The sequence below is a fragment of the Syngnathus acus genome, chromosome 19 (assembly GCF_901709675.1).
Source record: "Syngnathus acus chromosome 19, fSynAcu1.2, whole genome shotgun sequence".
NCBI lineage: Eukaryota > Metazoa > Chordata > Actinopteri > Syngnathiformes > Syngnathidae > Syngnathus > Syngnathus acus.
The window spans coordinates 7,194,013-7,206,308 of record NC_051103.1 but is presented as its reverse complement, the minus strand read 5'-3'; the positions used below and the strand labels follow the sequence as shown (position 1 = coordinate 7,206,308).

At 44.9% G+C, this 12,296-nt stretch overlaps 3 protein-coding genes across 5 annotated transcripts; all 3 read right to left on the bottom strand.

Moving 5' to 3' along the window:
* Window positions 1-523: 523 nt before the first annotated feature.
* On the bottom strand, window positions 524-4,513 carry patl2 (PAT1 homolog 2). Its single transcript, XM_037278434.1, has 17 exons — window positions 4,490-4,513; window positions 4,186-4,333; window positions 3,773-4,020; window positions 3,644-3,712; window positions 3,171-3,236; window positions 2,954-3,099; window positions 2,733-2,807; window positions 2,535-2,658; window positions 2,355-2,472; window positions 2,186-2,292; window positions 2,061-2,114; window positions 1,849-1,991; window positions 1,594-1,750; window positions 1,391-1,531; window positions 1,229-1,326; window positions 1,010-1,150; window positions 524-804 (listed from the first exon to the last, which is right to left on the bottom strand). The coding sequence occupies exons 1-17, from the start codon at window positions 4,511-4,513 to the stop codon at window positions 771-773; spliced, it is 1,893 nt and encodes a 630-aa protein (XP_037134329.1). The 3' UTR covers window positions 524-770.
* Window positions 4,514-4,856: 343 nt separating this feature from the next.
* Window positions 4,857-9,530, bottom strand: LOC119138615 (transforming growth factor beta-1-induced transcript 1 protein-like). Of its 3 annotated transcripts, XM_037278875.1 has the most exons (13): window positions 9,135-9,530; window positions 7,949-7,999; window positions 7,650-7,798; window positions 7,530-7,585; window positions 7,311-7,462; window positions 7,131-7,200; window positions 6,950-7,034; window positions 6,605-6,817; window positions 6,361-6,534; window positions 6,214-6,295; window positions 5,975-6,123; window positions 5,598-5,910; window positions 4,857-5,550 (listed from the first exon to the last, which is right to left on the bottom strand). In XM_037278875.1, the coding sequence occupies exons 1-12, from the start codon at window positions 9,145-9,147 to the stop codon at window positions 5,644-5,646; spliced, it is 1,461 nt and encodes a 486-aa protein (XP_037134770.1). In that variant the 5' UTR covers window positions 9,148-9,530; the 3' UTR covers window positions 4,857-5,550; window positions 5,598-5,643. The 3 variants fall into 3 exon arrangements, with proteins under 3 accessions (XP_037134770.1, XP_037134769.1, XP_037134771.1); XM_037278874.1 differs by having other exon boundaries at window positions 4,857-5,910; XM_037278876.1 differs by lacking the exon at window positions 7,949-7,999 and having other exon boundaries at window positions 4,857-5,910.
* A 397-nt stretch (window positions 9,531-9,927) lies between these two features.
* On the bottom strand, window positions 9,928-12,294 carry LOC119138726 (elongin-B-like). Its single transcript, XM_037279052.1, has 4 exons — window positions 12,213-12,294; window positions 11,443-11,577; window positions 11,245-11,353; window positions 9,928-10,798 (listed from the first exon to the last, which is right to left on the bottom strand). The coding sequence occupies exons 1-4, from the start codon at window positions 12,213-12,215 to the stop codon at window positions 10,686-10,688; spliced, it is 360 nt and encodes a 119-aa protein (XP_037134947.1). The 5' UTR covers window positions 12,216-12,294; the 3' UTR covers window positions 9,928-10,685.
* Window positions 12,295-12,296: the final 2 nt, after the last annotated feature.

Genomic DNA, 12,296 nt, shown 5'->3' with positions numbered 1-12,296 from the left:
TCAAAAAAAATATATATTAAAGTGGATTTCAGCCACAAAAAAAATCTCAGGGAATGTCAGACGTTTCCAAAAAAAAACCTATCAATTGGGTTACATTTTCCGAACTTCTTGTTTTATTAGCAAACTACATTATTTGGGGGTTCTAGAATTCCTCAGCTGTCTGATAAAAAAAAAGTCCAGCATTGTCTGATGTTCCTCTCTTTCGAGGAATGTCACACATGGGCGTCTCTGCAAAGCTCGCCAACTTGTTTGCTTGAAAGCCGACAAATTAAGACAAACTTAGCAAATCTACACTGTAGATTTTCAGGTGCCCCAAAAATCTCTCCTTCAAGCTGATCATTTTTAACAATGTTTTTTTTTTGTTTATTTATATTGCAAGTGCTCTACAAGGGTGACATTTAAATAATTCCTGTTTCCAAATAAAAAAAATAACAGGTCACATCAAACACATGTATATACAAACTCGTACCTTTTTACAGAAAAAACAAACCGCACGGCCATCATGTACAACGGGTCACGTTACAACTTGGCGATTACTACATATAAACCATAGATTTGACTGTACAATCATAAATATTACGACACAATCCTCAACATCATAATCTAGCCTGCTTGAGAGCAACAAAGGGGACCAAAAATAAAAGTAAGGAAACAGTTTGTGGGTGTGCACAAATAAGTGGGGGAAAGAAATAGAAACATGACAATAAGCTTGTTCATTAAAACAAGCCTAAGTGCAACTTCCGCCTTTGCTTGACACAACTCAGTCGTCCTCAGGATGGAAGTGCCAGGCCTCCTGTCGCAGACCTAAACGAAACATTTGGGGATCTAGCAGAATATTTTTTGCTGAGTCAATAAATTATTTTGAGACACATACACGCCTAACAACGCTGACAAATGATTTTGTATCGTGTTCTGCCATTTTCAACCACAATGCATGATTGTCTCAAAAAAAATAAATCTGGATGCAGCATTAGTCGGGGTCATCATTTTTTTATGTGAGAGGACTTACTTCATATTGCTTTTTAGCTGGTGCACCGTGCGCTTGTCCAGGTAGCGGCAGAAGAGCGTCAGAACGTTGGAGGGCAGGAGGAGCGGCTCCACCAGCGAACACTGGGAAAGCTGCCCCGCCACTTGGAATATTGTGTCCGTCCTGGAAGTCAAATTAAAATTGTCGAAGAGGCGTCTGAACTGATCCCCCGTTCGGGGAGCAACAAAGCGGTAGTGGTACCATGTCTCAAAGTCACCAATGCTGGGCTCCAGAGCAACACCAGAGGACAGCAACTTCTCACCGCGGGACAGCAGAGCATAAAGCAGCGAGATCCCAAACTGAAGGAGAAAAATCAAAAAAGCGTCAACTGGCAGCAGCAACCACACCAGGCTCATTCCTCACCTTGTTCTGGCACGCCAGCGAGAGACACTCATTCGTGGACAGATTCTCCGACGAGGTCAAAACTCGGAGGATCTCGATCAGCTGACTGAAGGTCAGGCTTTCGATCACGTTTCGAAGAGGAGGGTAGAGCACCGGGAGGTTCTAAAGACACCACCGACTCGTGTTTAGAAACGAGGAAACGCCATCAAGATGGCTTACTGCACCTCTTCGGTGTCTCTGCTCATCAGCGTCGGAAGATTGGCGGTGATGACCCTCAGGATGTGGATGGCCAAGTCACGCTTCAAGAAGGGCAAAAAGCGGGCAAGAAGCTTTTTGCCCTTTGAGACCACAAGGAAAGGAAGAAACTCCCCTTCGGAATTTCTAAAATTATTTTGAAAAAAACCCCATCACTAACAAAGACAATATGATGAACTCGGAAAAATGTACATGCAGTGTTCGGAACTGTGAGGACAACTCACAGGGCATGATGGTGCTGCATCCTGGAGTAGATCTGCTCCACTTTCCTCTGAGTCTTCTCCATCAACCTCCTCTCCTCAGGCCCGGACAAGACTTTGGCGTTGGTCCTGCCCGACTCTTCCACCTCTAACAGAACTATAAACAGCTGCGGGCGAGATGAGAGCTCAAAGCGCTGGAGGAGGAGGAAGATAAATAAAGCTGGTCTCCACTTCACCTTTTCAATTTCGCTCAGAAGTTCCAGTCGTTGCCGTGTCATGTCTTTTTTCTCCTGCGGTTGTAGCCGTCAAGCAGAAGTCAGCCAGGGATTTAAAATAAAAAATAAAAAGTGGCAAGAATCACCTCAAGTGGACCATGAACTTGAACGGCGTGAACAGCCCCGATGGCACGGCGGGGAGAGTAGCAAGTGGAGACCGCCACTTGACCCAGGGAGCCTTCAATGTGGACCACTGCAAGGGGTAAAAGCTCCACTAGAACATCTGAACTCGATTCAAAAGGCAGCAAGAGTCACCTGGTGCGTAGGCTTCGGTTTTTGTGATGTACGGAGTGGTGAGTTTGGGGGGCACCCGCTTGCTCTTGAGCCCCAGCTCCTCCTCTGCCATCTTGGCTTCCATCCGCCTGTAGTACTCCTAAAACAGCAAATAGAAGCAAATTATGAGAGTAAAAACATTCATTCAACATGTTTTCATACCTGATAGTAGTAATCCTCAAGGTAGGGATTCTCACTTTGCAGCTGAATCATCTGGAGACGGATGATCCAGTCCTTCTCCTTGGCTGTCATCAGATTACAGTAAGGATCCGAATTGTACGGTTTTCTATGAAAGTGTGGAATTACATACAATCAAATAAAAATACAGCCATCATTTTTATCAGATTAGATTTTAACCACCTCTGAAATGTATGTTGTTTTTGGTTGAGTATACGTTGATGATGTGGGTGGAGCTGGGTTACTGGGTCAGGGTATCTGCAAATTATACACACGGCATGAGAAAGAATCACTCCTCAAGTTTCAGTCAAACAACTTTAAATATTATAAACATTTTTGAAGAGATGTAAAATGTTTGATCATTTTATTTAATAAAAGCACACTATCCAAGATTATTACCCAACCTGAAATGTTGTACTGGACTCGATAAGGTGCTGTAGAAAGGCGACAGCCTTGGTGAGTCGGGCCCAAAACGAAGCTGCATCATTTTGGGAGTGAGTGACAGCGGGGTGGAATGACGTGGCTGGTTTTTGGGGTACCCAAATTCCGTCTGATTCCCAAAATAAAACAAAATTCATCTACTGGGACAAACCATTTGCTGAATGGATCCCTCGTACAGACCTGATTGTACTGCTGCATCTGGGTTAGTGGCCGACAGGAGTAAGGGGGACCTGGCATCATGGGCATCTACGTAGAAATATTTTTTCTTTTAATGGGTTGCAAAAGCGTCAATATCAAAAATATTCTCCACCTGTAAGGGGCCTCTTGGGCAAAACTGCCGCTTTGGGTAGGCCCCCCACTGTTCCTGTCCACTCCTGCCTCGAAAGGAGGAAACGGGATCCTGGAATCTGGAGGTCAGGTGCTGGCCTCCGCGGCCCTCGATCACACACACTATAGCGCTGTCCTAAAGACACCGACCCCCCACCCCTCATAGGATAAGGCTGCAAGTCTTGAGACGCCAAGACTTGAGTGATTATCACCTGACGTATCAATTCAGATACTCTGCTGGTCTTTCTGTAGGAGGGTTCCATCCACTGCAGGAACAAAATGAAGGCTTTATAAAAAAAAATTAAAAAAGCGTAACAGAAAACTACAAAACATGCACTTACATTCTCATGGTGACACATAACATTCCCACAGTCGACAATGGCGCTATCCATACTCTAGAGTTAAATAAATAATCAGATGCGCTGACAAAGTCAAAAAGCCAACTCAATCGTCACCTTGAGACTTGGCCGGCCTTCCACGACTTTCATCACGGCGGGGTCTTCAAAGAGCAGACCCAGTCCCAGACCCCTCTTCTTCCCTCGCCCTCTGCAATAATGGGGCACCCGGATGGGAGGCGAGGGCAAGCTGGGAGGCAATGACGGTTTGGGGTCAGGCGGCGGCGGCGTGGTGGGCAGAGGCGGCAGGTCCCCAAAATCAAGGAGGGTGTTTTTGGGCCCGTTTGGGGTCACCTGTGCGTCGACATCTGCCACGAACAAAAGAGCAGTCACAATCAATACGATTTGGTACTCAATCTGGACCAAAATAACAATACACAACTATTCACATTCACTTCTGTGAGGAACTTCCAATTTTCAGCTGACATGAATGCTCATACACTGAAGATAATAACAAATGTGTCTCAACACACCCATGCCAAAAGTCTCCTCGTTGTGAATATTGATCTCCTCGTCATCCTCCGCCATGGCCTGCAGGAGCATGCTGGTCTCATGGGGCTCCCCTTCACTCCATTTATCTCCATTTTCTGGCCACTGGAGCTCTTCTACTTCTTCAGCTACCTGGATTTTTGAATATTATTATATTTCCGATATCTGCTGATCCCATATTAACTGGGTATTAGCAATGGGCTAGCTAATCCGATTCCAAATTCATCTTCACAGGGGAAACCATGACGTCAGATTCATTCAAAACAGCCTTAGATGTCCTTCACTTACTTTAGTTCGCTGTGAATCACTCATGATGTGTTTTTCTTGTCCCTTCAAACTTGATCGTGTCAAGTTAAATGTTGTCCCTGATGTTAGCTACTTACTTATTGTCTGTTTAATTAACTCACCTGGGCGCGAGGAAACACGCTTACGTCATTACGCACGTTCGTACGTAGACGCACGAGTACGTCATCGATTATTTTCATGGGCGAAGGGCGACATCTAGTGGGTAGGGTTAGCGCTACACGGAGACGTTTTCCGGTCAATTTAATAGGTACAGAATTATACTGAGATATTATCGTGTATACAGAATATTAGACACATTATAAAAAGCATTGTTATATTCGTAAATAAAAATAAAAAAAACATACAAAAATGAAATTACAAATGAAACGTGTAGTTTTATTCTTTGGAAGTTTTTGGAAAAGTGCATACAGTATTTTTGACGTAATGTGATCCGATATAGAGCATGTGATATTTTAAATGGTCCTATTCATATACTGTAAGAAGCGGACTACATAAAAACACCTTCAGTAATTTATTTGGTCTGAAAACTTAAACAACTGCATCTCTGAAAAGAAAAATCCTTCCATATATTTATTTTATATATCTTTGGTTTGAAATATTTAATTGACTCAGCACATTACGTAATAAATACAAGCACGTAACAAAAATATTTGCCATTATTTTTGGTGTGTTTCATAATGAGACATTACAATTAGATTCTAATTATAGTGTACTTCTTTCAGTTGTATTTCACACCACCGGGCTTATGTGCTGTCCTCTTTTTTGAAAATAGAAAATGATTTGGCGATTTTATTTATTACAGTACAGTGCTCCCTTGCATATTCACAGAATTTGGAGGAACAAATGAGCTGTTTTTGTGCTCAGCATAGTCTCAATGCAAACGTAATGCTCTTGCGCTATTTTGTGGCCTCTTGGTGCCAAACATGACCTAAAATATAAAAAGTACTGCTTTGGCACTACCTAGTGACATCGTCTGCCCAGGAAATATGTTGTGGCGTCTACAGGAAATTGTAAAATTGTCAGGGTCTCGATTATTTTTTCACTGTACTCTTAAAAGCACAAAAGAGATCAGCTTTACCCTCATTGCTACAGTATAAAATTTCAAACCAAAGGAGGAGGAGAGGTGGTCCGTGTCTTCAGCCAAAGAGCTTGATGAAGCACGGATGGCAGTAGGGCTTGTTCTCCTGCTCCTTGAAGCATCCTTTGCTCAACGGCTTCAGGCAGAAGTGGCACACCAGGTGGTGGGGGTGGAACTTGGCCCCCATGGCGGTGACGCAGCGGCCCAGGATGGGCTGCTGGCACGCCTGGCACACGCTGCCCCGTGACTGATGGTAGTGGGCCTCGCACAGCGGCTTGCCCTCGTGCTCGAAGAAGCTGCCGTTCACGAACGGGCTGTAACACTCCTGTAGGCGCAAGGGTAGGACCATTTGAACGTTGACCCAAAAATGGCAAACATTTTGCGCTCACCCTGCAGACGAAGCACTGCGGGTGCCACAGAGAGTTGAGAGCCGAGATGTAGTTTTCCAGGATGGGCTGGCTGCAGCCTTGACAGCGGGAGGCAAACAAAGTCAGGAAGCACTGCTGGCAGTACTGCTGGCCCTCACGGTCGTGGAAGCCTGCCAACCAGAAGGTGATGAAAACGACATCCCACTTCCTTACTCTAAATGTCGATTGATTACTTCTGCTTTTGTACTTGCGCTATTTACCTTCTTCGCCAAACGTGTTGCTGCACTTGACGCAGCAGAAACACTCGGGGTGCCAGTTCTTCTCCAGGGCAGTCACCATTTTCTGGTTTGATGATAAAACACACCTTTAGACCTTTGTGCTCCTGAATGCGCCGTGAGACCTCTTACATTTAGTATGGGCTTATTGCAGTGGGCGCAGTGAGGGGAGAAAAGCGCGAAGTAGTCGGACTCGCAGTACGGCCGCCCGTCTTTCTCGAAGAAGTTGCGGCTGCCCAACTCTGTCTCGCATTCTGTGCACGCAAAGTGCTCCGGGTGCCACACTTTGCCCAGGGCTGTCACTACCTGTGTGAGGGCAACGGTCACACGATGAGTGAGAAAGAAAAAAAAAAAAATCAAATCCGTTGGACCTCACCTGTCCCACGACAGGCTTCTGACAGGCCGAACAGTTTCCTTTGGGGGAAGTTTGAACCCCTTGCCGGCTTAAGTCAGATTGGAGGAGGCCTAGCATGCTATCCAGCGAGCCACCCGATGAAGGTTGTGGAGGAGCAACCGGCTGCTGTGGTGTTACTGCTGTCGTTGTTGCTGTTGCTGTTGTCATAATCACTGGACTGACAGGCACAGCCGGCTGGAAGCAAGAAAAACAGTTTTCCAATGAGCGTTAGAATGTCAAGGTATGGTTTTCCGAAAAGAGATGACGGCAATATTGTTGTCGTACTCTTTATTTACATTGGTTTTTATTTTGGAAATGACTACTTACTGTGCTCTGGACACGGAAGTCTGAGAGAGACGCCATCAGTTTGTCCAACTCCAGCGTGGCGGATGTCGCGGAGGGCTTTGCAGAGCTGAGGGGAAAGTAGACCATTTGAATAAACTCGCACATGTCGTCTGTTTTGCTTTTAATGACATAAATGGAACAAATTCAATCAATTTGGTGTTACTTGGAGACAATGGAGTCCTTATCCTTCATCTTATCCTCTTTAGAAGTGGGAAACTGGGCCAGGATCTCATCTGAAAAATGTTCATGTGATAAGAATTGGCTGAATTGTCTTCCGAGCGAGGACAAAGACTGAGTGTACTAGCACGCAGGATATTGGATGACGATGCTTCACTGTGCTGACCTGTGATGTTGAATTGGGTGGCGTTCAGCTCCTGTAGCAGATGGTCCAGTTCACTCAGACCTCCTCCCAGCAGTGAGGAGGAGGAGAAGGCTGGAGGAACTGGAGGAGCAGGGGGATCGGCTGAGCGAGGAGAACGGGATTTACACACCGTGCTGTAAGAAGTGAGTGCGTGAGTGTGCAGCATAATGATTAACAAACACAAGGAGAAAAAAAAAATACCTGTATAGTTTGTCTGGGTTGGAATTTTGGGAGGACTTCATGGCTGCGGAAACCGTCTGAGACAACAGATTCATTTTACAGACCTTCAGCAGTATAACACCTCCCCCCAAAAACAAGTACCTGCTGTGGGGTGTAGGCGGGTGGCGGTGGGCGGACCTCGGTGGGGTTCTGCACGTCCGGATCAGTGTGCGCTGGCGGATCGGACGTAAGCAAGACCGGGCAACGAGCGAGGGGGGAGCCGGTGCTTTCCAAATCAGCCAGGAGAGCATCTGTGCGGAAGAAACGGATTATCACCTGGAATGGTGGTGGGAAATGCAAGGAGTGATGACGTCATGGCGGAAATATCTTCCCAAGCACAGATAGACAACATGCGGCTAGACGAGACGTAGAAGAAAGCACATGCACAGACAGTTACGTACCAAAGACAACAATACGAGGACTGAGAGGGTAGTTAAGCGGCTCAGGCACTCCTGAGGAGAAATGAGACAGCTTCACAACCTCATATGAAAAACACACATATTTCCAGCACTCCAACACATGCCAGCATGGAAAGGATGCAGGAGGAAGAGTGTTTGGCATTGCATTTCAGTCGACATCCCCGCCCCCTTCTTGCACACTTGTGGCTCTGCAACTGCATGACATCATCCACTTCTCTAAGTAGCAATGAGTCATTCATTTTGGCATCAAATCTGTGCCACAACTATTGACATCACTTCTTGCATATTACGATTCAAAAATCAGTGATGTGTTTGATTGAAGTGGCATTCCTCCCGCCTTTGCTCATCTAGCCAAGATGATTCACAGTGTGGTGAGGATCATGTGCATAATCTACAACCGCCCCTCCTCTCATTCAGTCTGCTCATATAAGGAGGTAAAATTCTCCCAAAGGGAATCTTGCCCATATTTAGAGCAGGCCCTATCCAAATTGTTTGTCTTGGCCGCTGCGACCGGCTTCCTCTCTCAACACATTAACTTACAACAGTACATATTTGAGCGAGGGGGGGGGGGGGCGCAAAAAGTGGACCAAACATGGCTACTACAAACCAGCCTGACTGGCCAATCTAATCCAGATGTGCTGAGTTTCGCTTGGCTGCATCCCTGTGGCACTCCAAAAAAGCAGACTCAATGGGAAGAATAGTCCAAATATAATAATAATTTTAAAAAAGGCCTATTTCTATTCACATACAGCTTGGCAGGGTATTGTTGGGGGAAGTAGTAGAAGCACGGCCTTGGGCTATTTGCGGGCACCGTCCTCCCCACCTTCTCATTCTGCTTTTCGGGAACAAGAGGAAGTGTCTTGTGGCTTTGGGGAAAATAAGTCGAGAGCTTACTCAATCCATCACACTGTCATTTCCCAAAGCTTGCATTAGGCGCATGTGCACGCTCCACAAGACAAAGAAGAGCGGCTGGATGGGAGCGGATCACAAATCATCATCGGACTCCAACTTTCTTGAGATACACAAAACATTGTTGGCTTACATGGTAGCGAGGGGAAGAGAAATCAGGCAACCAGCGGCAGCACAGAGCTAATTTCCTGCCCGGACAGCTGAAGATAAAAGATGCACGTCCACAGCTTTGAAAGAACAACACAGTCTCGATACTTACCCAAATCTTCCATGGTGGAACACCCCAGCTTGGCTCCTGGAATAGAGACTCAACTGGCGCTATTGTCTGGCTGCGATAACTTCTCATGCACCGTTATTCGCCCACACAGGAGGAAGAGGAGGAGGGCGTCCCGTCCTTTTTTTTTTTCCTCCACTTACTCCTTCCCTCTTCCTGTGTTGCCTTCTCTCAGTCGGGAAGGCGTTAACTGAAGGGAGGGAGGGAGGAGGAGGGAAAAGAAAAAAAAAAAAGAATGCGGTTCCCAGCCCGCATTCCCTGGACACATGACGTCATTACATGACTGGCTGCAGAGAGAGACAAATTGGGTTTAAGTGGCGCTGCATGCGAGCTGCGCAAACTAATGTCAGGAGGAATATCTATTTATGTTTAAAGACTTACATTAAATTCTAAAAGTCTGGACAAAATGCAGAAAAATACCCTTGGAGTTGCTCTGAAACGAAATGTCACTGTCCCTAAAATGTTTTTTTTTTTTTTGTCTTCATGACCAACTTACAAATGATTTTGTGCATAATGTTACAGTGGTTACAATATTAAATAGTTTTTTTTTTTTAAACAGTTGCAAGACAAAACATACCTTCAAAAGGATTTGTAATACCTTGTGTTGTTTTAATGTATGAGATTTACAGTGCGGTTTGTCTTGATGCGACCAGTCCAGGGCGTGGCCCGCCTCTCACCTGTGAGCAAATAATCTAGAAAAAAAAAAATTGATACTACAGAACACTTTGCAGTGACTTTTAAGTGTCCATATTTAAGGAGGAAAAAAAAAAAGTCAGAATTGTAAAAAACAAAAACGCAAAACCTTTAATTAAGCAAGCTCACAGTTACAGGGTATTTTTGTATGGGGGGTTTGCTGAAAAAGGATGACGTGTGACGGAACAATTTCCAGAACTTTGTGGCAAAAATCTCCAAAAATAGCTTTTCTCCGGTGTCCGAGAGATACCCGCCTTTGGTCTAAGGAAAATGTACAGAAGAAGAAATACAGTGACCACACACGGGGGGTGAAAAAAAAGACAATCTTCCTGGTGGGACACCAGAAATGAGTCGAACAAAACTGGAAGACCAGAAATAAGGAAACTAGAACACGTTCATCCGTTTGTATGAAGATAAAGCCCTCGGGTCATGCAGTTTGCCCAGTTACACGCCACACTCCTTACCCATGCAGGTTACTTCTAAAAAGGACTACTATACTTGCACTTTTATTTTATCCTCCAAAATTATGAATGAAAATAATTAGAATAACTCTCGCACACACACGCATACATTCACACTTTCCAAAGCAAGGAGCGGAACTCATATATACCGAAAAACCTGACACGTGAAGACAATTGGGAGCGAGGGGGGGGGGGGGGGGTGCTGCGATGATAGCATGATGGTAACATGGACGGGCGCCGTTACCCATAATGTCCCCGTTCCTCAACTGAAATAACACTACATAACCTCCACCCCACGACTTCTTCACTGCAGTTAATCCCACACGCGCCCCGCACCCACACCGACTTCCACAAGTGCGTCGCCTGGCGGATGGGGCGCGCATCACTGCACGGATTGTTCATTGGCAGTGCTACCGGAGTCCTGAGGCTTCATCACATCGGGGAGCTCTGGGGGGCTGGAGAAGGCCTCGATGTGCAGCTGCTCAAACATCTCATCTTGCGGGGCATAGGAGAGAAAAGTGTTTACAATCAAAACAATTTTAAAAATAAAGAAAAAGAAAAAAAGATCTTGGTCAAGTCTGTTATTGTATATTTGAACACATTTACACAATATTAATATTATAATAACTATATTACTGAGTAACTTACAGTAGATGTGAAACTTATCAAAAATGTGTTTTAATACATTTCTAAACATACAGCTTTTCTACCTGTCAATGGGCTGTAAGAATATAAACCGAAACTAAAAAGGAAGAGAGCAAAGTTTGTGGCAGAACACTGTAAATATTGCAACATTCTATCAACATCCAATACTGGTTGCCTGGAAAGATTAGCAAGACAACATCTCTCTACTTTTCTGTGTTTCAGCTACTTGGACTGACTTTGACATTTTGACACATTGCTTGACAAAAACCACTCGACCTTCCTTGCTGTTAACATACCATTGACTCGAAAAGCCAGACCCACAGTAGCCGGTGCTTGCGGTCTGGCAGTCTGGTTGGTGAATCCGCTGTCTCCCAGAGTTTTGCTGTCCTCCAGCAACTGGTCGTCCTGTGAAGTCAAAGTGGATATCAGTCACCAAATTCTTTTGCAGCTTCAGAATGTGTTCAGTTGGAAATTGGGAAAGGCGGTCAATTCACTTTGTAGAGCCGCTGGTCCTCAGGTGGTCTCTTTAAAATTCCTTCAACGATTCGCTTTAGCTCATACACTGTGGTGGACTCCTTGGCGTCTGTGAAAATGGTGGTCTTGTGACGCCGGATCATTAAGAACACATCCTGTTATAAAAACAATAAATTCAGTTATCAGTCATATTTTCTCCCCATGACAAGTTCGGACAGGATATGTGTACATATTTCATCCGATGGTTGCAGATAAGTTGTTGCAGATAAGTTATCCTGAACCTAGTTAGTTTGTTGCGGGGAAAAGAAAAGTTGACAGTGTCTTCAAATAACAAGTTAGGTAGGCCAAATAGTTTTCAAGTATTGCTTAACACTCTAATTATAAGTCGTGTAGGAAATTCATCCGGTGAGCACCAGTTTCTGGCATTAAGCCAATAGCTAGCAATTGTCAGCTAAATGTTGACAACCAGCTCACAAATATACATCAACATTTAGAAAGAGTAAGTTCCAACATAAAGTCCGGCGCTTTATTTCTCTCTATCTTTAAATATTTAACTAGAGTCAAATGACATCACCCCCAAGGTTAGCCGAGCTAAATTACCTCGCTATCTGTAAATGGGAAGCCCGAAGCTAACGTAGCAAATATAGCATAAACTCGCTATTAAAGCCCCAAATCAGCCTTTTTAATCTCCATCGGTGTCGTGTTTTTAACACCGCCCACTGAGGATTAATCTCCATTAGCCAACGAGAGACGCAAATGGCAACTAATGTGATTAAAATAACCCACTTACCATCTCAAGTTATCAGCTAGCTAGCCCGATGCGCCAGCCCAGTAGTGCAGCAGAAGCCCCAGCCTCACTGCGCATGCGCGGTTT

Bases quoted from the DNA above. Each gene is read 5' to 3' on its own strand.
- patl2 (XM_037278434.1), bottom strand. From the start codon at position 4,513: ATGAGTGATTCACAGCGAACTAAA. The intron at 3,713-3,772 runs GTGACGATTGAG...ATTTAACTCTAG, and splicing joins AAGGCCGGCCAAGTCTCAAG to AGTATGGATAGCGCCATTGT. The intron at 2,293-2,354 runs GTGACTCTTGCT...TACCCCTTGCAG, and splicing joins AACCGAAGCCTACGCACCAG to TGGTCCACATTGAAGGCTCC.
- LOC119138615 (XM_037278874.1), bottom strand. The intron at 7,799-7,948 runs GTACGTAACTGT...TCTTCCGCACAG, and splicing joins TCCTCGTATTGTTGTCTTTG to ATGCTCTCCTGGCTGATTTG. The intron at 6,296-6,360 runs GTAAGAGGTCTC...TCATCAAACCAG, and splicing joins GCAATAAGCCCATACTAAAT to AAAATGGTGACTGCCCTGGA.
- LOC119138726 (XM_037279052.1), bottom strand. The intron at 11,354-11,442 runs GTGAATTGACCG...TTGACTTCACAG, and splicing joins AGGACCAGCGGCTCTACAAA to GACGACCAGTTGCTGGAGGA. The intron at 10,799-11,244 runs GTATGTTAACAG...ATGCCCCGCAAG, and splicing joins TCTGGCTTTTCGAGTCAATG to ATGAGATGTTTGAGCAGCTG.